This window comes from Protopterus annectens, chromosome 2.part0 (genome assembly GCF_019279795.1).
Source record: "Protopterus annectens isolate FY-2018-M chromosome 2.part0, PAN1.0, whole genome shotgun sequence".
Taxonomy (NCBI): Eukaryota; Metazoa; Chordata; order Ceratodontiformes; family Protopteridae; genus Protopterus; species Protopterus annectens.
In genome coordinates this window covers 844,571,006-844,597,578 of record NC_056728.1, presented here as the reverse complement: position 1 = coordinate 844,597,578, position 26,573 = coordinate 844,571,006, and the positions used below count along the sequence as shown (strand labels likewise).

The following is a 26,573-nucleotide window of genomic DNA, read 5'->3' as shown; positions in this document are numbered from 1 at the left end:
TGTTCCAAAAATACACGAAAGTATGGTGGATCCACCTGGACATCCCATAGTATCAGCATGTGGGTATTTCACACATAATTTAGCCCTGTTTTTACATACCTATTTGAGGATAGAGGTAGAGAAACTGTCTTCATATATAAAAGATTCATTTGACATTTTAGATAAAATAAAGAAGATGGAGTGGAAAGAAAATATGTTCTTCTTGATTATGGATGTGGTTAGTCTGTACACTAGTATAGAACATGTCCATGGCCTGGAAGCTTTATTCTACTTTCTAAAGGACACCCCTAAGACACATTATGTTTCAGAACTGGTTAATTTTTGTTTAAGCCATAATATTTTTGATTTCAATGGAGAGCTATATGAGCAGTTAAAGGGAACTGCTATGGGGGCTGGTTTTGCCCCCATGTATGCTAACCTCTTTATGGGAATGTTTGAGAATAATTGTATCTATAATAAAAAAAAAATTTAATAAGTATGTCCGACATTATTACAGATACATTGATGAGTTGATTTTTATATATGAAGAAGGGTGGGATGAAGTGGAAACTTTTCTTCAAGGAATACAAAATAATCATTATAATCTCAAATTTGATGGAATTCAAAAAAGGAATGAAAGTTCACTTTTTGGATATAGTGCTAAAAGGTACCATGAATAATAAAATTCAAACGGGTATACATAGAAAGTTTGAGGAAAGTAGTCATATTTTATATGGTGATAGCTGTCACCCCTCTCCTCCATACAATCAAATCTATCCCCTATGGGGAGTTTTTAAGAATTAAGAGGTTGCGCAGTGAAAAGCAGGAAAGTGATAGGGAAATAAGTAAAGCAGTAAAAATGTTTCTAGATAGGGGTTATGATGCAAAGTTAGTGGAAGAAAGTAAAGAAAAAGTAACTAGGTGCAAAAATGTTCAGAAGAATTCAGGTTGGTTGGTAAAAAACTGCGAAATGCAAAAATTAATCTTTGTAACAAAATAGTTTTTTTCAGAAAATTTATTCAATTGGTGAAATATCACTGGAACATCTTGGAAAGAAGTAAACATCTCAGTATAAAAGAAAATGGGTTCCCTATGTTTTCATACACCAAAGGAAGGAGTATAAAAGATTTTATAGTCTATGGTAGATTCCAGTTCCCTACAATGAATATAGCTTTAGAGGCATCTATGCAGGGCACCTTCCCTTGTGGAAGGTGCTGTTGCTGTAAGTACATCGTACAAAATTTTGATCAAATCAATGGAAAAAAATGTGTTAGTAAGGGTGTATATTCCTGTGATAGTACAGGAATAGTGTATGGACTTACATGTCCTTGTGGTAAAGTATACATAGGTGAAAGTAAAAGGACTTTTGGGGATAGATTGAAGGAACATTTAAGAGATATTAGAAAAAATAGGGAGGAAAGCCCAGTGACTTCACATTTTAAGGTATTTCATAATGGTGAGACAATAGGCTTGGAAGCAACAATTTTAGGACAAGTAAGGTCAATTCAGGGTTTAAAAATAAAGAGTAAATTAGTGAGAATGGAGTCAGTTATGATTTTAAAATTCAACGCCTTAGTACCAATAGGGTTAAATAAGGAATGCCACTGGAAATGTTTCCTTTAATCAGGGATGGGATTAACTATATTTAATTGTATTTAGTTGAATAATTGTTTGTCGAACACAATATATAAGCTAAAGAATGATGAACAGAAGTATACTCTGTAAAGGCTGTTAAGCCGAGGCACTAGAGAAGATCACTGACTGTGTGCTTCTACAAGGTGTCTATTTTATTCTGGATGTGATTTCATATATGTTTTAACAACAAGGCAGAGAAATTTGGTGAGTTTTATTATTTTCTACTGTTAGTTCCTATTCTATCATTTTGGATGTGTTTTTTCATTAAATACAATTAAAGGTAATCACTGGCTCTTCATTTGTGACTGAGGTTATACATCTGTATTTTTCGGTGAACTGGTGGTTATACAAGAAAATGATTGACTTCAACAATTGACTAAGTTTCTGGTGTCATTCTAAGTGGATCTAGTATTTGTCTGCTTTGCCAGAGATGGCCTGCATCTGTCACCCCTAGGTTTCTGGATTCTGGATACTGGCTAAGGCTCTTGCCACCCCTATAGTGCCATTTTTAGGCAGTGTTCCAAAGACCAAATTATCACCATAACAGCTATAAATAAATCCAGTCTGAGGTTCATGCTGCTCAACGCTAGAAGTGTAAATCTCAAGATGCACTCGCTGGAAGCACTCCTCAAAATGGAGAACATCGACATTTGTGCTGTAAAGGAGACCTGGTTTAAAGCAGCAGAAAGCATCCCTGCACTACCAGGGTATAACTCATTCCACACCTTTTGACCCCAGAAAATGGACCAAAGCTCCAAAGGCAGTGGCGTCTCCATATTCATAAAGGATATGCACACCTCCAGACTAGTAGCCCAGCATAATGCATCTGCGATACTTCAGGTACAAATAACAGTGGGTAAGATGTAGCCTGTTATAAGTCCCCAACCATGTCCCAAGACTCTCATTCCATGTCCTAAGCACCCTGGAAACTATTAGGGTCCAACCCAACACTCTCATACTGGGTGACTTCAATTACCCCTCCATCAACTGGGAAAACTACTCATGCACCAATATACTTACCCAACGCTTCCTGGAATTCATTAATTCCAATGCACTGCACCAGCTCATTCTCACCCCCAATAGAGGAAGCAACATCCTTGACCTGGTAATACTAACATGGGCAACTGTTGGTAAACACCTATAGTCAATTCCTCCCTGGTTAGATCCGACCACAAACTAATTACCATGGAAATCCACATCTCACCCACACCACCAGCAAAGGTATCCACCATGAAAAACTTCTCCAAAGCTGACTTTGGGCTCCTAAAAACACAGGTGGCTAACTTCCCAGCACCCATGCAAATGGAAAATAGGTGCATGACCACCGAATCATACACCAATGCACTGTACGAACACGTACATAAATGCATGGAACTAGCCGCACCCAAAAGAACCAAGACGCTCTCCTCCAAAAATCTGGTGGTCCCCTGCCATTAACAAACTCTACAACAGAAGGAAAAGACTGTTGCCGAAAAAGGAGAAGCTGGACTGGAGTCCCACAAGGATTGGTCCTGGGTCCTCTCCTGTTTGTCAGCTACTTCTCAGAAGTCTAGGCCAACACAGAGGGACTCTGGCTGACCAAGTTCGCCAATGATTGGAAGCTGGGAGCCATTATTAACTCCCCAAATGATGTAGACATCCTACAGAAAGGCCTCACTGAGACCAACAGCTGGTGTCGAAACCATGGCCTTAAGCTTAATGCCAAAAAAATGTTTCGTCATTCCCTTTGGGAAAAACTCAGTTCCCACTAATTACCACATTGATGGTAGCCCACTGAACACTGAAGGCATTTTAAGAGATCTGGGGACAAAGGTTGACAGCAACCTCTCCTTTGACTACCACATTCCCACTGTGGTCAGAAAGTCCTTCAATGTGGCACATCTCATTACCAAGGGTTTTGCATCCTGGAAGTAAGAGGACATCATCTCTCTCTACTCTTCCTTCATTAGACCAATCATCAAGTATAATGCCCCATTTCGCATGTGCCTCACTAAATACCTGCAACAGCTGGCAAGGCCACAAAAGTACCTCACGAAGAGGATCCTAGGCCTTAAACACATGCCCTACATGGACAGACTCAAAAAACTCCAGCTTTCCTCTGTCTCATATCGTCTATTAAGAGGCGATTTCTGCTTGACTTACAAAGCTATGTCTGACCCAGCCCTGTTAGAAATGTTACCCCTAAAGAAATCCAAATCCCTCTGCACCACACACTCCAGGGACCTCAACCTCATTACCACAATCAACAGAACATGCTGGAGGGACAGGCTAATAATCCAGAGACTACCCATGCTCTGGAATAGACTTCCCATACATGTCAAGCAGAGCACCTAACTGGCCCTTTTCAAGAGAAATCTTGATGAATGGATGGGAAATAGAAAGTTCACCCCAGGGATCACTCCAGCAGCTCTACTTGATAGAGGCACCGGAAACTAACGTAGGTATAATGCCAGGGCACTTCTATGGGCTAGGCTTGTAAAGGCTCCAGGGCTGTTGGCCTAGTACACACCTACTTACCTATGAAGCACTCTGCCTATGAGTTTGAGGTACAGTAAGTTTTCCAGTCTATAAAGGGGCAGTTAAAGTCACCCATGAATACGGGGCTTGGTTGGATGGTGAGTTGTGAGCCTCTATGGGCATTGATGATGATCTGTAGTTAGCCACAATATGGTGAGGTACCTTATCTATGGTGACTTGTACATGGATGAGCTCAATGGTATCATCCTGTAAAAACCAACTTGGAGGTATGTTTGTTGCTAATGTAGCTTGACACACCTCCACCCTTGGCCCCAGTCTGTGCTGTTATTGGTCTAAATATGTGGAAGTCAATGTAGCCTTGCACTTCTGGTGTACTTTCTATGCCTTTAAACAAAGTCTTGGTCACAGCACAGATGCCTACATTTTCCAGAGTGAGGAAGGTTTGAAGGGTGTGGGTTTTTTGTTTAGACTCTGAGCATTGAGCAATAACACTTTAAAGTTGTTTGGACACTTTTTCATTATGTTGATACATTTGTCTTTTCGGCGCTGCCTAAGAAAAGCTCTAAGGGGATGGATAAAGTTTCAGCCAATATCTGAAAGCCTGGGTGGGATCAGGTGCAGCCCATCCTTGGCAAAGCAGCGTGTTCTGTTATATATGTTCTACCATGCTGACAGATATTGGATCCCCCTGGAGTGACACCAGAAACTAAGCCAATTATTACAATCATTTTATGTTCATTCTGTGGCATCATCCATGGTGAAACTCCTCAATGCATGGCTTTTACCTGTCTGTGACACATATTCTGAGAGATCTATTATGTCTCTTTTCATACAGTCCAGTGAGGTACATCTCAGGTCACTTATATCCACATGGGCTATGATAGAATCATATTGGTACCTGGGGTGCAGTGACTTGAGTGCATGCAAAATATAGTAGCTCCTGGCACCAGATAAGCAAATGACCCTTACCCTCTCCTTGTCTAACCTGGTAAGTTGGGCATCTGTGTTTCACACAATGGAGTCCCAACTAACAAGAGTACTAGGTAAAGCATATGCTTTCCTTAAGGGCTTTGATCTTGTGGGACCATTGGGTGTAGGTTTATGTCAGATGTCTGGTGTTGCTTTTGGTGTGTGGTGAGCAGTATGTTTGAGCGATATAGTCTGAGTATTCTTGACGCTCTTGTTTGCAGGGGAGATTTTTGCCTTCAAGGAAGTTGAGTATTTTCCTCTCTCACATACTGAGTTATTTTCATTAATAATTAAATTAATTGCTGCATTGCTTTAGGTTGCCCAAATCTACCAAGCTGGACACAGAGGCATTAGGAAATTGCATACTCATGTTGTCCAGTCCTGTAATACGGTGGGCTGTTTAGGATTAAGGACTGGGTTTTAACAGGGCTCTCCTAAGGTAGTTTCTGGGGCTAAGGGCAAGATGTTATATAATGCTAGAATATGGTAGTGCTATTTGATACACAAAATAGTTCTGGGATTAAGGGCAAGATGTTACACAATGCTAGGTTATGGTAGTGCTATTTGATGCACAAGCCAGCTGCTCTAAACATGATCCATGCAATGCCACATTATTTAACAGGTTTCAGACTTAATCCTAACTCTGCAGGGAAATTTTACTTTCTAGGTGTTTGCTATACAGGGCGCTACTAGCCACTGCTGTGCTGTGGGCAGCTCTGTGCAAATTTGCCTGATTTATAGCAGAGAAAAAAACTAGAAAGCTGACTGCTATGCCCCATAGCCAATAAATGACTGCACTATGAGCTCCTTGGAATGCTTCCCAAATCAGAGAGATCAGGTAAACAGCTTCTGTCACAAGACTGATGATCCTGGAAGTTCTTAATGTAAAAGCACAGCAAAAGTAGCTCTCAGGTGCAGATTAAACAACAAACTACTAAGTCCCTGGCTAATTTGCCCTTCTGCTAGACAATTTGGAGGCAAACAGTACTAGAAAAGCAAAAAAAAAAACAGAGAAAAAAGAAGTTATGTCTTACCATAACATTCCATCTGTGTTGTTGATCTTCTTCCATTCATCACTGATGGGTTCGTTTCCGAGCCCCTCGGAACCGTGTCAGCCTCATACCAAGCTCGCATACACCAAAAACTCTCAAGCTCAGCTGCTAACCACAATGCCCTTATCCCTGTTACCTCAGATTGAGTTTGCATAAGGCATATAGAAATAAAACAGAGGCCATTTCTGCACAAAAACCCTGACACACCACAAGGGCCCATGAGATCCACCAGCAGCCTTTGGTGGGGGATGGAAGGTGGGATGTGATGAATGGAAGAAAATCAACAACACAGATGGAACGTTATGGTAAGACATAACTTCTTTATCTGATGTTGTTAATCTTCTGTCCATTCATCACTGATGGGACAGAATCCCAAGCTACCTGAGAAACCTGGGTGGCCCTTATGGAAGAACATTCCTGAGCAGCATTGAACCGAAGGCCGCTCTTCCACTGGAGACCATATCCAACTTGCAATGTTTGATGAAGTGTGTGGTTTAGCCCAAATGGCTGGTGTGCAAATGTCATCCATAGAGGCTCTGCTGTAAAAAGCTACAGAGGCTGCTATAGCTCTAGCTGAATGTGCTTTGATATTGTGAGGTCTAGGCTCATTTGTACGTGAGTATGAAAAGGAAATACAATCTCTGAGCCATTTTGATAAAGTGACTTTTGACACAGCATATCCCATTCCTGGGCCAGAGAAGGAAATAAAAACTTGGTCTGTCTTGCGTATAGATTTAGTCCTGTCTAGGTAAAAACGTAGTTGCACATCCAACAAGTGTAGACAGTATTCTCTTTTACTGGAATAGTTTGGGAAAAACACTGGGAGCTCAATGGATGGGTTCACAGAAAATTCAGAAACCACTTTGGGGAGAAAGGATGGATTAGTACATAGAGATACTGTCTTTATGAAATATCAGGTATGGTCTCTTGATGCATAAAGCCTGTAATTCTGAGATCCATCTAGTTGAAGTGGCAGCTACCAAAAGAGAGATTTCCATGAGAGAAATTTGAGATCACATTTTGCAGCAGGCTCAAAAGGGAGTTGAGAGAGAGACTGCAGCACTAGAGAAAGATTCCATGTCTCTAAAGGACGTCTAATTGGAGGTCTGCTGTGAAACACTCCTTTGAGAAAGGTTTTGCACAGGTGAATGGACATAATTGGAATGCCCTGTACTCCGTTATAAAAACTGGAATTTGCTGCTAAATGGACTCATATGGTAGAGGCTGATGCCCTGTTCTCAAAGAACTCAGAAAGGTATTGAAGGATGACAGAGACCGGGACTGAGAAGGGATCTAGCATCCATTCTTTAGACCAAAGAGAAAACCTTTTCCATTTATCTCTGTAAAGTTTTCTGGTGAATGGCTTATGAGAGGCCAGAATGATATCGCAAACAGGTGAGGAAAAGGCTTCCTGCCTGGTGACTAATGGAAGTGGAGAAACCAAGCCATCAGCTTAAGAGTGGACAGATTCAGGTCAGTCAACCCTTGGGGGTGAGAAATTAATTCTGGACGAGTGTCCAGGATCCATGGAGGCTGTAACAGATGAGGTCAGAGGAAGGGAAACCACACTTGATGAGGCCAGAATGGGGCAAAGAGGATCACCTTGCATCTCAACCGAGTGGCTTTCTTTAAGAATAGAGGTATCAAGGGAATTGGGGGAATAAGCATAGAGGAGACCCATGGGCCAATCGTGAGTCAGAGCGTCTCTCGGGGACTCCCCCTCTGGAGAAAAGAGGGAAAAATAGCTGCTGCATTTATTGTGAAAAGGGGAGGCAAATAGGTGGCAGTAGGGCTGACCCCATCGGCTGAAAATTTCTGCTGTCACTTTGGAATTAAGACTTGTGTGGAAGGAGAATTCATCTGCTCAACCTATCTGCAATCACGTTGGAACTCCCTGGGTTGTGCGTTGCTATACGAAACCGGTCAGAAGCTATCGCCCAGTGCCAAATTCTCATGGCCTCTCAACATAAGGGGTAGGATTTGGTTCCTCCTTGCTTGTTGATGTACCAGACTACTGACATATTGTCTGACTGAATTGCAATCGTTCCTGGGGAAGAAGTGGATGTAATGCCTACAACGCTAATAGCACCACTCTTAACTCCAGAACATTGATATGCATGTTGGCCTCTAAGCTTGACCACGTGCCTTGGACTGTCCTTCCCTGAAAATGCCCCCCCCACCCTATCAGGGAAGCATCCGTGGTCACAGTGGCATTGGGCTGAGGGGTATGAAAGGGGCGACATCAAAGTTCTGCATCTGGCCTCATCTACAAGAGGAGATCTTGCTGCAAGAGTTGGTTATGAGCGCCTGTGAGTTTAGGGGATGATGATTTGCAAACCACTGGGACAATAGGAGCCATTGTAACAGTCTCATGTGTATCCTTGCCAGAGGAACTATTGGAATGGCTACAGCCATGGACCCCAGAGCCTGGAAAACTTCTGTTGCTGATACCTTTTATTGACAGAGTATCACACACACTTGCGATCTTAACCTTTGAAGTCTGTGAGCCGGCAGAGATACCAGGCAGGATCAGGTATCGAAAACTGCCCCTATAAATTCCAGGTGTTGGGTAGGTTCTAAGTTGGATTTCTCCCAGTGTACAGTGATGCCTAGGCACTCCGCTAGTGAAAGGGTGTATCGGAGGGCCATAGTCAGAATACACTTGGAGAGGAGCCAGTCATCTAAATATGGAAAAACTTGGAATCCTTGAAGCCTCAGATGAGCTGTCACCACTGCTAGACATTTCATAAACACTCTGGGGGCCGTCGAGAGACCAAATGGCAGGGCTCAGAACTGGCAATGATTGGCTCCTAGCTGAAAATGAAGGACACTCCTGGAGCATTTGTCCATTGTGATGTGGTAATACGCATCCCAGAAGTCTATCGAGCACATCCAAACATCCTCCCTTAAAAATGGGAGAATGGATTGAATAGTGACCATGCGGAACTTGGTTTGTACAACTGATTTGTTTAAATGGCTGAGATCCAGAATGGGTCTCCAGTCCCCAGTCTTTTTTGGCACTAAAAAGAATCTTGAGTAAAACCCGGCTCCGCGTTGATCTGAAGGGACTGGTTGGATGACTCTTTTTTGACACAGCTTTCTTATCTCTGAAGCCGCTTCTTCCCTTTGATTGGGTAGAACATTGGGAAGGGTCTTTGTAGGTTTTGGATGGGAGGTTAGAGGGATGTAGTAGCCTCTGGAGATTATTCTCTGCACCCATCGATCATTTGTAATAGAGTGCCAGGCAGTTTGGTGCAGAGAAAAATGAACCCTAACTGCTCCCAGAGGAAAGCTATCAGGCAACACTTAAGGAGTGTTGATAAGACCACCGAGAGACGGAATCCCTGGAGTCTTGGTTTTGGTGACCCCCTCTGCCCCTAAAGGGGAGTCTTCCACCAATGGAACCCCCTCTGCTTCTGGGGGAATACTCACCACGTGTGCTATGGAAAGGACCCTGAGATTTCTTGTGCCAGATTTTCCCACTCCTCTGGTTCCTGGAAAAAGAACATTGAGGCTTGGAAAAATGTAGGCCAATGGCAGACAGAGTCTTTCCATCTTGCTTGCACCTGGCCAATGTGTCCTTCACTTTAGAACCAAATAAGGAAGATGGTTCAATAGGGGCATTCAAAAAGGAGGATGTGAAGGAGTCCGCGAAGTCACAGATATGCATCCAGGTATGACTCCTCATGACTATGCCTGCATTGCAGCTCTAGCCACCCTTTCGGTTGTGTAGGAGAGCAGCTTCATGGACAAATTGGAAATAGATTCAAGGGTGGCAAGTTGAGAGGCAACCTTGTCCTGTACCTTGTCAGAAACTTGACCCATGAAGGATCCAGAAACTTTGGTAATCAAATCTCTTTGGAGCCTCATGAAATGTGCCAAGTAGTTCAGGGACCTGACAGCACAGGTCACTGAAGCAAAGACTCGCTTTCCCAACCTGTCCACAGCCTGGGACTCCCTGTTGGGTGGGTGAACAGCAGGACCTTCTCTCTGATAGATCTTTTTTAGTGGCCACCGCCACCACCATAGTGTCAACTGGCAAACCTCTGGACCAGTGTGGATGCTCATCCGGGGGGAAAAGAATCTTATTCGGTTTCCTGGGGATTGGCCTCAACAGAGTCAGGGTTCTGCCAAGCATGCTGCATGACAAGCTGGATTAACTCATCGGCAGGTGGTGTCACCTAAGAGGTAGAAGTCCGGGAGCGAAAAGCCTGCAGGAACACAGACTTCTCTGAGGAAGGGTTGGAGGGATTAATATTTCCAGGATATCTCTGAAGAAGACATCATCCGGGGGTGACCATGGGGATCCCTCCCCATCATCGTAGTCCATGTCTTCTGTCAAACCCTCTTCAGAAGAGTCTATGTGCTTCCTCTTGCACACCTTCGTCCGAGGAGGTTCTTCAGTGGGAATATCTGAGAAAGATTCGGAAGGATGGATACCCCAAACTGGGTTTTCCTGAGGCTTCTCCTCCGGGTGTCCAAGGGAGGTGGCTCATGGTAGATGTAGCTGCGAGGGAGCAGGGTGAAGTTCCGATGTTGGGGGAGTGCTTCCCTTAGCAAGCACCCTCTCCATGACCCAAAAAGCAGGCCTGCCAAAAGGGGAGTGGGAACCCAGAACCGAGAAGAACAACCTTGGAACTGGGGTCGCACCCCGCTCCATTGGACCCACTCCCAGGGATGGAGCCTAAAGCAGGATCAGGGCAGACGTTATCCCTGGATCTGAGGGTGGAACCGATAAAACACTAGGAACTGTGCCCTGGACTCAGGACTCCACCTCCCAACCATGAGTCTGAGGAAGGGACAGTTCCATCGGAACCGAAAACCAAAGGGGTGGCCTTGAAGCCTCAGTGACAGTCACTGTTGGTGCCGAGGAACGGGGTTCCACAAAGGACATTGGAGCAATGGGTTTTGGAACTGATAGGTCCGATGAAGGAGTATACGTCGAAGTCCTGGGAGAGATAGATCCATGTCCCAGAGGGGGATGAGTCTTAGGAACATTTGGTATCCCTCTAACTGTCAACAGCTGATCCAACAGGCACACCACATCAAGTTTGGATAGACTCCTGGTGGACCTCATGGACACTCCGGAAGGGAGTCGGGTCGGTCCAAAAAGGGACTGTACATCTGACCCAGGAATGGATCCAAGGAAGGGGAGTATCAGATCCGTAGTGTCTGAGCTAGTGGCACCATAGTCTCTAATTTGGAGACAGGTAGCAAAGGAATCAGTGGAACAGTAAAAGGGCTTGGTGCCAAAGAGGCGCTCAAAGTCAATGTCATCTGTTCCAATGGAATTGCATGGGTCAGAACCATTTTCGGTGTGGTCAAAGGCAAAGTCGATGCCATAGCTGTAGTCAAAGGTAAGGTTGGTGCTGTAGCTGAAGTGGAAGGCAAGGTCGGTGCCAAGGAGGGTAGTGTCGACGTTGAGAATCTGGTAATGTCCATGGCCTGAGTAGTAATCAGAGCAGAGCTCAGAACAGTAGTAGTGGTAGTTGGAGGCAAAGTGGCAAGTCTATGCTCAGAGGAAGTTTTGTGTGCTTTATGTTTATGACTCTTACTCCTATCACCAGCTGGTGAAGAGGGATCAGAATGGGGATGTTTCTTGTCCATTATTGGAGGGGTTGAGACCTCCTACACAGAAAGGGCCTCTGAGAAAGGAGAAACGAGAAGGCCTTTCAAAATCAATTTATTTTTCCTTTCATTCAGCATCCACTGACTGAAACTTTGGCAAATTTGACAAGGGGGTTTAACAGAGAGGTGAGAAACCCCCACACAATAAACACAGTCATGAGAGTCACTGTTTGGGAGTTTACCATTGCAAGAGGTGCAATGTTTAAACCCGAAGTCCCTTTTTTATCAGACATTTCCACACACACAGTAATCACAAGTTAACAAGAATATTAAACACCTAAAAAGGCAAGAAAGGGAAGAAAAAAAGGAAAGAAGATATCAATGATGGTATCAAGTGATATCATAAGGGTAAAAAGAGGGTGTACCAATGATGGTAAAAAGATAACAGTAAAATGAGTGAAATAGAAGAGAAAATATTTAGAAAGTGACTAAATAAGGGATAAATATCAATAAATACAAAAAGTATCAAGAAAAATAACACTTAGCTTGAGAGCTCGGTGAAATGCTGTTATATGGCTATGCAGCAAACGAGATCTGAGATAACGGGGAGAAGGGCATTGTGGGTAGCAGCTTAGCTTGAGAGTTTTTGGTCTATGCGAGCTTGGTATTAGGCCGACACGGTTCCGAGGGGCTCAGAACCGAACTCATCAGTGATGAATGGAAAGAAGATTAACAACATCAGATTGACTGTTTTTGCCATAAAATTAAATAAATGCTTTAAAAAATACTCAAAAACAGTAGCAATTACTGTATAAAGCAGTACAAGTGTGGTAACAAAAATATTCTTATCTTAGCCTGGATTGGTTTGGATGCAGTTGAAGGATTTGAAACATGTTACTGAGCTCTGTGGAAGTAAGTGCTGGCTCTTGTAAACTATCCTGACATACAGTATAGAAAAAAACTTGAAAACTGAATCCTATGCCCTCTAGTCAATAAACAAACACACTTTGAGTTCCCTGGAGTAATTCCCAACCCACAGAGACCAGATAAACAGCTTCTGCCACAAGATGGATTATCCTGGAATTTCTTAATATAAAAGCAGAGCAAAAGTAGCTGTCAAGTACAGATTAAATGACAAACAACTACCAAACAAAGATGTCTCTGGCTAATTTGCCTTCTGCAAGGCTGTTTGGAGGCAAGCAGAACTAGAAAAGCTAACAGTGAAAGGACTACTTTTGCCACAAAATGCTAAATGTTATAAGGGCTAGACTCCTGAAGTTGCACCAATGTTTCTGCTCCATGGTTTGCACAGTGAATGCTCTGTCTTTTATACCAGCACTTTAAATGGTATTTTCGTAACAGGCAGTCTTAATATTAAAACTGTTGTTAAAATGAGAGCTTAAAGAAAACATACTTACCAAAGCATTTCATAATCTGATATAACTGGTCTATGTCAGAGTCCCCAGGGAACAATGGTTCTCCAGTCAGCATTTCAACTACCAAGCAGCCAACAGCCCATATATCCACAGCTCTAACGAAAATGAAAGGAATGAAAGTGTCTTACTAGCAGTACTGAAGAAAGGTTACAACAAAGCACCTTTCTTTTGTTATACATTCAGAAGCTTATTCACATTAGTGATGTAATATTCAGAAATACTTACAAAACTGCTTTTCCCTTTCTCACTGTATAAAACTGATTATCCAAAAATTCCATTTCTAATTCTTACTAAAGCAGTCTATCTTTTTTTTATTCACTTTAATATCTGTTAGTTAAATAAGTGCACTAGTGCATGGACACTTCCAGCCATAGTGAGAGCCAAAACGTCAGCAACAACTTACATGAAACATACATAAAATGATTGCAAACAATATCGTATAAAACACTGAAAGTCCTTTCTTTCCCAGGGACATATTTCACCTTTAACCAACCAACAGCTGTGGAAAGTATACCACATATTCCCACCCCATCCTTAGCAACATTCAACAACAATATTTAATAAGTCACAGAGTTCAGAATACACTTATCATGAAGGCTGTACTGGGAGCTACAGTAATTAACATCTGGCATTATCCCTTCACTTTAGCTGATAAGACATTACCAGTGCAGAAGCCAGAATGGTTCAATGTTATTCAATAAGTTTTACTACTCAGAAAAGCATCTGCATCTCCTAACATTACATGCAGATAACATATTGGCCCTCACATTAACATCTTACTACTAATAACATTTTAACACATACGAACCTGGACAAAGATTCTGCATTACAAAACAGAAACTATGTAGTGGTAATTTGGACCCCCAAGCCTGTATAACCCAGTAGAAAATGGTGTGAAAATAGCTGCATAGTGGGAAGTGCTCTTAACTTTCATGTATTAGCAAGACTTTGAACTATCGAGGGCAGACATGTAAACCTGGGGGGAAATAAACTGCCTATTTCTTATCATTTTGTGTATGATTAGTTAAATATTTTGTATCCTCTTTTAGTAGAACTGAAGCAATTATGTCATTAAATTGTACAAAATGAGTTCCAGCATAACTCTTGACATGTATAGTGCAGGGAGGAAGATTAAGCGCAGTACCGAAGTAAATTCTTCTTGCATTATCACTACGCTGTCAGCTCTCAGTAACACTAGATAACCTTATGGCTACAGGTGCATCTTTCAGCGGACTGCATACTAAATTAAACATGGTGGAGCATATGCTGTCTGGGCCAAAACAGAGATGCCACAGTGATTTTTGGAGTGTCATTCTTAATCTTCAGAATTACCCTGAATATCAGTGGGAAGTGTGGAAATGCATAAAGAAACATTCCTGAGCATGTCAATGGAAATACATATGTTCTCCAGGCTTGCTTGCAAAGAGTGCTAGTGCAGAATTTGATCAGATGGCTGTTTTAAAGGGGGGCAAATAGATCTATTTGAAGTGTTCCCCTCCTCTGGACAACTCCCAGAAGATCTTCTCATTCAATTTCCATTCATGAGGGCCTGTCCTTGTCCTGCTCAGTTTGCCACTCTATTTTGCTCTGATGTAACGTACGATGCTTGGGGGGGGGGGGGTAAGTAAAGTTGTAGAGATATCTCTCAAGCCATCATAACTAGCCTGATTAAGGGCACAACGTTGTATCTCCTGCTGCTTTTATCACTGTGGTTTTGTTTGGAACCACCTGAAGAGGTTCAGGGACCACAGACGTGGAACAGATTTCAAGGCAATATCTATGACCCACAGTGGTGCAGTGGTTAGCATTATCTCCTCACAGCAAGAGGTTCTCCCATTCGATTATTGGCTGGAGCGCCTTCTGTATGGAGTCTGCATGTCCTCCTCTCGGTTGTATGATGTTTAAAAATATGCTGGTAGATGTGTGCATGAATGGGTGCCTTCTTTGAAGGTTAGGCTTCAGGCTGGCAGCTCAGCACCATAAAATCCACTGCCAATCATTAGCAGACTGGAGTTCCTCTGTGGCGACTCCCAACCAGGAAAAGCCGAAAGACAAACCATCATAGCAAATATCTCAATGACATTTATGTGCTTTGGTCTGTATGAGGTGTTCCTCAAACCTTGCACCATTGCTCCCATAGAAACTGCTCCCCTAGCAAAATCTGAGGTGACTACATTTCTAGATTGACTTGGGATCTGAGGAGAAAAGGGAAAACCAACCAGGATTTAGAGTTATGTGTTGTCTCCACCACTGCAGTTCCTTTTTGACAAATCCCAAAAATGTAATTTGAATCTGAAATTCTAGAGAATGAAGCTGTTGGGTCTATATGTTTTTTACAAACCATTGAATTTTTCTCATATGTAATCTGTTGAAAGCAATCATGAAAATCATAGAAGCCATAAACCCTAGAATCCTGAGATATTCCATTGTAGAGAAGTCTGATACTGATTAGAGAAGCTCAGGAAAGTTTATGGATAAAAATCCACCTTCTTCTCTGAGGGAAAAGCCTTTTGCTGAGAAGTGTCTACTAGGCAGTCCAGAAACACAATCTTGTGTAACAGAGTCAAGGGGAACTTTTGAACATTTATCTGAAATCCCAGATTGGTAAGAAGAGCTAAAATCCATGTTAAGGATTTTTGACATCTTGGAAAAAAAAAAACTCTGCAAAGGTAAGTAAGTCATAGAAATAAGGAAATTCTAAATGCCCTGCAGTCTGCTATTGCTGGAGCTAGCCACTTTGAAAACATCCTTGAAGCTGTAGAAACATCAAAGGGTAATGCAGAAAACTGTTAATGTGTCCCAGATATAGAGAGTCTGAGCACTTTATTTTTTCTTTTTTTCAACATTTGTTTCATCCTGATAGCCATCTCAGTGCCTCATATCCATGATGGGTTTACTGGCCACTCCAACCACCTCGGACTATTAACGAATTTAAGGCAGGGTCAACATGGAACCTGAATGTATCCTGAGGGGTTGTGCTGGCCAACTACCAGCCTGGGGAAGGGGGATTTTACTTTTTAAGGCCTACCCATTCCTGCATAATGTGTGCCCTTGGCTGGCTTCAAGTGATGTTCAATGGGCAGAGCATACCACCATGCCTCCACGCTTCCACATGAGGCTACCATCGTCAACTGCCCCCATCGACTGATCACATTACAAACAGCTTTCCAACCTCCACCAGGAAGTTACTATTGCAATGCATGCCCCTCCTACATGTCACCCTCTCCCCAAGATAGGCACACACACTTTCCCTACCACTCCACCAGTCACCCGAGCCTCTATTTGAACCCAAAACAAAAAATAAGTCCGTAGCTCAAAATAGTGGACCCTAAAAGGAAACTTTCAGTACTGTGAAAAAATACTGGGTTTTGTAAAGGGAAATGCTGCTTTTAGTCACTAAATAAAATATAACATCTTTTTTCTTAAACGAGCAACAATTTCTGTGTGGAAGGATTCCTCTGTGAGGACTTACCTGCCAGAAATAAAATGTTAAGGCCAATTGCTGCTCCTGTAAAAGCTCAGAGCTGCTTCTTTCCATGGCAACAAGAAAGTACTAAAGTTTCCTTCACATTGATTGATGATTTCCCTTCAATGGGCTGACAAATCAGCAGTCAAAGTGAAGGTGTGGGAGTAAGGCAGAGCTTTGTGAAGCTGACCGATTGCTGTATTGTAAGCATGATACAACCCATATAGCCAAACAGCTGAAGCAGCAGTGAGAATGATAAGCATCCACTGCTGTCTGGGTCAGAAGGAAGTCATCACAATGATTTTTGGAGAGTCCTTCTGAATCTTTAGAATGACTATCATATGCTGAGGTTGACTTGCCTAACCTTCAAAGACTTCCAAAACACCACAGAGGCATAAATCACACTCAACAAGTTAAGCCTAACCCCTCACATAACACAAGGAGTCCCAAAGTCATGGATGCTGAGCCAATAAAACAGTCATTGACTCAACCAAACCTTCTTGTAATAGATAACTTCATTGTAAGGCATGCAGCTCTACTTCCTACCAGGCTGGGCAACAAAAAAGTGATGGCTAGTTGCTTGTCTGGTGTAGGATCCATCAGATCAGGCATACACATGCACAAACTCAAGTCCTTAAACAACTGTCTGTATGACTCTGTTATAGTCCATGCCAGTGTCAATGACATGAGGTGTACCTCTCTGAAATAAGGGATGGCCTGCATCTATCCCCGTTAGGGTTTCAGTTATTGCAAAGACATTGTCCACCCTCATAGTACCTTTTTTTAAGCAATGCCAACCTGATAAACCTACCAACATAATGAAATAAGCAAAGGAAAATACAACGGTGTTACTGATCAATGCTAGGAGCCTAAAAAAGAAACTCCATTTCCAACAAGCCCTTTTCACCCTGGAGGACATTGACCCCTGTGTAGTGACTGAGACATGGTTTAAAATGGCGGACAGTACTCCGGCTGTGCAGGGCTATAAAACTTTCCACAAGTTTAGATCAGCTACTGCACAGGAGGGGGAAAAAAGTTGGAGGTGTCTCAATCTTATCCAGAAGATATGCATCAAGACTGGTAAAGCTGATGCACTAGAGCTTCTTCATGTTCAAATAACCACCAGAAAGGCCCTATATCATAATAGCTAGCTACAGCACTGTCTAATTATCCAAGAAAGCCTCAATGCCTATCTACAGGAATAAGAATCACTCACTATTAAACACATTACCATTTTCCTAGGTGATCTAGGCTATGCAGCTATAGACTAGGAAACCTACATCATCATTCGTGCAAATGCACAGAGATTCCTGGACTTTGTCAACACAAATGCCCCGGAACAATTAGTCAAAGTACCCACTAGGGGAAAATATATCTTGGATCTTGTCCTTACTAATATGGGAGCATTTTGCACTATCCTTAGCTCATCATCACTTGTTAGGTCTGATCATAAAACTATCTCCTTTGAAATAAAAGTGAAACCAGAGAAGACGTCCACCCAAGGTACCTTTAGAAATTTCTCTAAGACAAACTACCTACTCCTAAGTGATATATTGGCAAGCTTCAAAACCCCATCAAACCCTCTTAACTCCATTGTATATGTGGAAACGTACACCACAACACTATACCAGCATATAAACAGCTGTAGGAAAACTTTGAACTCTTTAGCAATAGGAATATGATAAGTATTATTCAAGTCTGTAATTCACAAAAAGCTCAGAAGAGGAATGAGAAGTAACAAACTTTGTAAAGTCAAAATCTTGAACTTCTGCATTTTCACAAACAAGCTCAGAAAGGACATGTTGAGAACTCATCTTCAGGAAGCATCCCTCACTGGCACAAGAAATATTCTTGAATAAAATTCTTTCCCCATTGATTTTGGAGCCTTGTTTCTATGACCCCCAAGGAAAGTATAAAGGAAAGTATAAGATTTAAAACCAGAGGAAAAAGGTTTGTCTGGTTTGGAGGGTGAGAAGGAATATGCAAAAAGGAGGTTGGCTTTTTCAATTTTATCTGTAACCCCCCTAGACTACTCTTAGAACCAATGTGTCTGACAACAAGTTTCTGGGACACAGCTGAAGAAGTGGCTGTCAGTGGGGTGGAGAATGTTGGAACAGTCATTTTGAAGTGGAGGTCTGATACGATTCCTGCTTTTTATTAGATCCCTTCTGCCACTTTTTCTTAGAGCCCTGCTTGCAAGCAGAATGCTGGGATTGCTTATTTTGCTTTTTGAAAAAAGGAACCAGGGTTTTAGAAGATTTAGAAAAACAGGGCTGAAAAATTACTTAGTAATCCCCTGACTTAATGTGCCTTTTTCAGCAAACTGTTTGAGTACCGAAGTAGTAGAAGCACCAAATAAAACCTCCTTATTCAAAGAAGAATTCAAAATCTCAGCTTTACCATTTTCTGAAAATTTCTGATTACATACCCCCAATTAAAATGTTACATCATAGTTATAGTAAAGTACAGTTGTGTAAGTTGAACTTACAACAGTAGATGCTTTAATGATCATTGCAGCAGTAGCCTTAGCAATAAGGATTATATGCTGCCAAGGATATAACCGCTGGCCAGCTTCCAAAGCTTCAGAGTACCTTCTATGTGTCCAAACTGCCAATCAGCTCAACCTGAGCTGACTAAAATCAGGTTGGGTGGGAAGCCCTTCATAATTTTTCCTGCCAACTGAGAGAGGGAGGACTAAACTTGAAAGGACAATGCTATTAACAATAAATATAAAAGTCCACACCCTGGCATAAAACCCCCAACAAAAAATAAGATGTATGGAGGGGGGGGAGCAGCTACTGCAGTAGTGATCATTCAAACATCTGTTGTTAGGATAAGTTCAACTTATACATCTCTGCTATGTTCATCATATTGACCATGGCTTCAGTAATCTTAGCTATATGGTTAGATTACCATAGCTAACTACATTTGGGAGGTGGAAGGAAAAAAAATTTAGAAGCCCCTGAAGAGTAGTCCTAGTAAAGCTTGATCTGGAATCAGAGAACGAATCAAGCTTATAGCGCTTTGTAAAATTATTACAGAGGACCAAGTAATAGTTTCTAGAATACTTGTAGAATAGAAACCTCTTTCCAAAGAGCAATAAATTAATCCAAGGCCCTGTAGAGTGGGCTTTGACCCTGCCTGGAATAATTTTGTTATGGTGAGTACAATAAAAGGTAATAGCCTTAGACAACCATTTAGAAATAGTCTTGTTTTGATACAGATTGCCCCTTCTTCTTAACTTCAAAAGAAATGAACAATTGATCCAAAGATCTGAAACCTTTAGTTCTGTTAAGATAATGCTTGACTTGTATGTGGGCATCCAAGGTATGAAGTATGCATTTTGCCTCATCTTTAAGTTCAGGAAAGAAAATGGGGAGATATAGCTTGGCTTAAAGTAAGCTTGGATGACACTTTAAGCATACAGGAAGGATTAGTTTTCAAAGAAAACTCTGTCCCTGTGGAAAATGAAATAGAGTTGACTCACCATAACAGCTTGCAACTCAGATACCTTTCTTGCAGAGGTCAGAGCTATCAGCAAAACTGATTTCCATATTAACACCACCAAGTCAGCCAGATTAGCTTACTCAAATGGATCAAGTGTTAGTTTCTCTAACACCAAAACCAAGATCCCAAGTAGGGGCCACCAGTTTTCTTAGAGGTGTCTTATGTAATACCCCTTTCAAGAACAGTTTTACATAAGACTGCATTGAAACAGCAGGATCCATGGACAGACATGCTGAAATGGCTGAAAAATGAACCTTGCTAGAGGAGTAAGAAAGGTCATAAGATAGTAACTCACACAAATGTTGTAAACCCAAAGAACAATTAGTCCTGAATGGGTGCTGTTTATGTTGTTGGCACCAGCTAGATAGCCTTTCCCATTTGCTAAAATATGATTTTCTAGTAGCAGGCTTTTTTGCCTTCATTACTGCCTGCTGCACGTCCTCAGTAAACAGGTGTCTAAAAGGTATTAAAACCCTATTGTCCAGGTATTCAGTTGAAGTTGCTTATGGTTGGGATGTATCAAACATAGCTGTTCTTGAGGGAGTAGTTCCAGTTCTTGAGGAAGTTTGTGGTAACTGCACCTGGCTAAATTGAAAATAAGGGAGAACCATTGCTGCCTGGGACAGAAGGGTGTTACCACAATAATCTTGGGGGATTCCATCTGAATCTTCAGAAGTACCCTAAATACCAGTGGAAAGAGTAGAAAAGAAAGCATACAGGAACATTCCTGTCCAAGGAAAATAAAATAAAAAGATATCTGTCTTCCAGGCCTTCTTGTATGGAGTCCTGGAGCAGAATTTTGCCAGTAGATTGTTCAGAGTGGAGCCGAAAACATCAACTTGAGAAACTCCGCACATATGGATCAAATATTGGAAAACCATAGATCTAGTTTCTTTTCATGAGGGTCTGCTTTTCTTGCTTGTCACACAGTTTTGCTCTGATGGAATGTAGGATACATTGAGACTGAGATTGTGCTGTAAGCCTATATCCCAAGCTAACATAGCTAGTCTATCCCTTATACAGTCATTCTGACTTTTTGACTGCCCTTTGTGCTGGTAGGTTCTTGCTTTCTTTTTGGAACCTCCCTGCTATTGTTTTTAAATGTCTGCTTACAAGCACTTTGCTGAGACTGTTTATTTTGTTTCTTGGCAAAATAGGTCATAAAATTCTTACGATAATTTGGAGAAGGAGGGATGCTAAAGATGAGAGACTCCCTCTACAAGCTTACCTGTCTCATCACATTCATGACAACCTCTGCAGCGGAGGATCCAAAAATGAAGTCTCTATCCGAGGAGAATTTAAAATCTCAGTTTTTAAATATTCAAGGGCTGGTTCTGAGAACACAGCCAGACAAACCTCCTTAATACAGTACCAATGGCAACAGCCCTATATGCAGTATCTAGAGAATCATATACACACTTTAAACAATGAGTAGTGACCCGAGAAAATGAAGAAACTAAACCACACAAAGCAGATTTCTCCTCACAGGAGGGAAGTGCAGATAAAACATTCCTTATACTTGCATCTCTGTAAAAGATGAGATAAGGTTGACCCACCATAAGAGCTTGCAACTGAGATATGCTCTTCTTGCAGAGGGCAGAGCAATCAGAAAAATTTTTTCCATCTTAAGAATCTCAAGTCAGCCGGATGAGCTAGTTCAAAAGGATTAAGTGTTAGCCTCTTCGAAAGATCCAAGGAGGAGCAACCAGTTTTCTGGGAAGCTTTTTATGCAACACTCTTTTCTAAAACATTTTGACATGAGAATGCATTGAAAGAGGGGATCCATGGGCACACATTCTGAGATGGCTGATAAATGAACTCAGATAGAGGAGTACGGAAGGTCATGGGCAGACATTCTGAAATGGCTGACAAATTAACCCTGACAGAGGAGTAAAGAAGGTCATAGGATGCTAGCTCACACAAATATTGGAAAGTCAGAGAAACAAATGCTCTGAATGGTTACCGATTGTTTTGTTGGCACTAACTAGAAAACCTTTTCCATTTGCTTACATATGATTTTCTTTTAGCAGGCTGCACTTCCTCAGAAAACAGGTGCCTAAAAGGTATTCATTACCCTATCATCCAGGCAGTTAGCTGAAGTTGATTGGTGTTGGAATGTATCAAACACCCCTGAGCTTGTGTGAGTAAATCCAGTTTGTGAGGAAGCTTGTGGTAACTGGCCCTGGTCAATTCCAAAAGAAGGGAGAACATTTATGTCTGGGCCAGAAGGGAGTCACCACATTGACTTTTTTTGAATTTTCAGAAGTACCCTGGATATTAGTGAAGAGGACAGAAAAGCATACAGGAATATTTCTATCTGAAGAAATGAAATGACATCTGTCTTTCAGCCCTTCTTGCAAGAAATCCTGGGACAGAATTTTGCAAGTTGATTGTTTTGAGAAGAGCAAAAAGGTCTACCTGAAGAATTCCCCACAGATGGGTCAAATCTTGGAAAACCTCCTGATTCAGTTTCCATTCGTGAGGGTCTGCATTAGTCCTGCTCAGCTTGGCTGCCACATTGCTTTGCTTTGATAGAATGTAAGATGCCTGTAGAGTGAGATTGTGCTGCAAAGCTATATTCTGTGCTAATGTGGCTAGTCTGCAAAGGGGATAAGATCTGATCCCACCTTGCTTCTTTATGTACCACATCACTGTGGTATCGTCTGTAACCACTTGAAGAGATTCCAGGGACCACAGATGATTCACAGAGTTGAGAGTCTTTATATGAGCTAGCATCTATGTTACGTATATGTGTTTTGGTCTACTTTTCTTATCCTGAAGACCTTGCCCTTTTATACCCATTGCCATTGCTCCGCAAGCAAAAATCAGAGGCACCTGTTGTGACTGACTGCTTTGGAGCAGGATAGGAGATTAGACACCTGGACTCTGAGAAATCTAATACCTCCATCAAGTGATTTACCTTTTTACAAATCCCAGAAGTGGAATTTGAAAAGATGGGGGGGGGGGGGGTATTGATGCTGGTACCGCAGGGATTTCAGATATCACTGTATCTTTCTCATGTAGAGTCTTGCAAGAGGTATCATGAATGAATCACGGAAGCTATGAGACCCAAAATCATAAGGTATTCCCATGCAGTGACTCTAGTTTGAGTTTGGAAGAGATCTAAATATAGATTTATTTTTTTCTTGTGGAAGAAAAGCTCTTTGTTCAGTGGTGTGTATCAGGCACCCCAGAAACACAATACTGACATATGGAGACAAAAAAGACTTTTGAATGTTCTCTTGGAATCACAGACTGTGTAGGGGATCTCATACCCACGTGAGAGATCCCTGACACTTTGAAAAAGACTCTGTAAAGATAAGCAGGTTGTCTAAATAGAGAAAAATGTAGATACCCTGTAACCTGCAATGGACTATAACAGGAACTAGACACTTTGTGAGCACTCTGAGTAGTGGTAACCCAAAGGGTAAGCAGGAAACTGATAATGTGAACCAGACACACAAAACCTTAAGAAATGCTTAAAATCTGGGTGAACAGAAAAGTGATGATATGCATATTTTAAATATCAGGTTACTAGAAAACTCAAATGAGGAGAAAAAGGTAACAGGTTATGATGAGGAAACATTTTGAACTTGGTAACTATCATCACAAACTAATTAAGGAAGGAAAGGTACAGAACTAGTCTCCAAGAATTTTCTTTCTTCCTTTCTTTTGCACAAAAAAACATTCTTGACTAAAATCCTTTCCCCGACTGGGAAGGAGGAATACATATTATTACCCCCTAAGGCAGCAAATGATGTAGGATGGGAGGAAAGAGAAGGGTTTGGTTTGGTAAAGGAGGAGGAATCCCCTGGAAAGGAGGAATTTCCTCCCACTGCCATTTGCATCCTAGATGGGTCACACTTGGGACCCATTTGTCTGAAACAATCTGCTGCCAAAGACAGAAATGGAGATTTAGACTTTCTGGAAGGGGTAAAGGAATGCCAGGGTGGGAGGGGGAATAAGGTCCCATATATAGTCATTCTGCCTTATTTAACTCTCTTTTGTTCTGTTGAATTCCTGTTTTCATTTTGGAGCCTCCCTCCCATTGCGTTTTAAACATTTGCTTACCATCATTCTGCTGGGACTGTTTATTTTGTTGCTTGTCAAAACTGGATGAGGGAGCATAAAATCTTTTGGAGAATTTAAAGAAGTAGGGTTGAAAAATCTGACAGATTTCCTGAACCCACTTACCCCTCTCATAACACTCTTTGATAACCTATGCAACAAAAGGTCCCCAAAACAAAATCTGTATCCAAAGGAGAATTCAAAATTTCATTCTTGACACCTTACGGGAGGTTCTGAGAATACAGCTAGGAAAACCTTATTAAAGTTATACACACATTTTAAACAATTAGTAGTGACTTTAAAATAGAAGAAACAAAACTACACAAAACAGACTTTTCTTCACAAGAATGGTCAAGAGCCTGCACACGACTCTGAGCCAATACCAATAGGTTCATAGGTTCATAGGTTGGTACTAGGCTATTGGCCCTAGGGCCTATGCAAGCCTAGACATAACAATTCCCTGGATATTTCTTCCCACAATATTTATTTCTTTGGGTCCCTGTCTAGCATGATCCCCAGGGTGAATTTCCTATCTCCCATCCAATCATCAAGGTTCCTTTTGAAGAGGGCCAATGAGGTGCTCTGCTTGACATGTATAGGCAGTCTATTCCAGAGTATGGGGAGTCTCTGGGTCAGGAACCTATCCCTCTTGCATGTTTTGTTCATTGTGATGACAAGCTTTAGATCCCTGGAGCATGTGGCTCTGAGGGATTGGGATTTCTTTAAGTGGAGCATGTCCAACAGCTCAGGGTTTGACATGGCCTTGTATGTTAAGAAGAGATCGCCTCTGAGTAGATGATATGCCACAGAGTATAGCTGGAGTTTTTTTAGATGGTCAGCATATGGCATCTGCTTTAGGCCTGTGATTCCTTTATTGAGGTATTTCTGTGGCCTTTCCAGCTGTTGCAGATGTCTTGTGAGGTACATACCAAACAGGGCATTATACTCTATAATGGGTCTAATGAGGGATGAGTACAGTGGGACAATGACCTCCTTTTTTCTGGATGAAAAGCCCTTAGTGATGAGGTGTGCCACATAGAAGGATTTCCTGATTGTTGTGGTGATGTGGTTATCGAAAGTGAGACCACTGTCCACCTGTGTCCCTAAGTCTCTCATCACACTTTCGATGTTTAGTGTCCTGCCACCTATGTGGTAATTCATGGGTACATGCTTTTTTCCAAAGGGGATAACTATACATTTCTTGGCATTAAGCTTGAGCCCATGGATCTGGCACCAGGCATCTGTTTCTGTAAGGCCCTTTTGTAGAATATCCACATAATTTGGGGATTCAATAATGGCCCCCAGTTTGCAGTCATCTGCAAACTTTGTTATCCAAAGTCCCTTAGAGTTGGCCTGTACTTCAGAGAAGTATTACTCTTGTACAGAATAACTGACATAGGAGAAGCTAAGTGTTTTGTTTGCTGTCTCTTGTGACAAGAAAGTTAGGGAAACAGACTCAGTATGGCCAATAACAGCTTCCTGATGATGGACTCAACATTCTGGTTAAGCAGGAGTACATTCCCTGCCCCTTCTCCCATGACCAATAAGAGTGGCTCCCCTTGCCAATGATGGTACCCCAGTAACCACAGAGGATGTGACTAACTCCCAGTTCATGGTGACTATAATCCCTGCCCCTTCTCCCATGACCAATAAGAGTGGCTCTTCATTGCCAATGAGTGTACCCCAGCAGACACAGAGGATGTGACTAACTCCCAGTTCATGATGGCTGTATGGACAACACCAGAGGGATTTGAAGAAAAAGATGAGTGGTCTGATAAACCAGCTTTTACCACAGCAGAGTTAATCACCAGCAGCTGAGGAAAATTACCAGCCTGATTTGGTGTCCAAGACTGCTTAAAAATCTTTTTCTATTTCTTTTTTGGCTGGAAGAAGGTCTGACCAAGGGACCAGTAGTTTGTTCCATGGTCAAACTGTGAATGGTGCTGGTTTCCCAGGAAAGCTTAGCAACAATAGTTTGTAAAACTTGAAAGCAGTAAGAAAAGCAAGCCATAAAAAACACAGTAAAAACTACTTTAAACCCTTTCCCTAGCCCCAAACAGTAAAGTAAATACAGCCTCTCCACATAAAAAGTAATTTTATACAGCTTTTAACAACTTTCTACCACAAAAGTATAAAAAGTGTTCTCCCATTTAAAAGTACAAAAAAGTCATGAGACAGTCATGGAAAATACTTTTTCCTAGCTTAAAATTACTTGTTTCTCACAAAAAGTTAATAAAAACAAGTTTAAAAGTAAAATGGAAGGTTTTCCTAGAAGGGAAGATATATGTCCTACAATGGAACTGCATTAGCTTACCTTGAATCCTTGAAAGCCCACAGAGGAACACTTTTCTCAGCAGTAGGAGAGTTCTGAATAGCTTGGCACCCAAACCTGTATTTTTGGTTAGCTCAGTTCAA

The 26,573-nt window shown here is 41.8% G+C and overlaps 1 protein-coding gene across 1 annotated transcript in view; it reads right to left on the bottom strand.

Annotated features, from left to right (window-relative positions):
- CDKL2 (cyclin dependent kinase like 2) overlaps window positions 1–26,573 on the bottom strand; it is a 2,041,037-nt gene that overhangs the window by 862,471 nt on the left and 1,151,993 nt on the right. Inside the window, exon 5 of the mRNA XM_044060356.1 lies at window positions 13,100–13,212. Within this exon, the coding sequence (XP_043916291.1) occupies window positions 13,100–13,212 (113 nt within the window). The remainder of the gene's footprint in view (window positions 1–13,099; window positions 13,213–26,573) is intronic.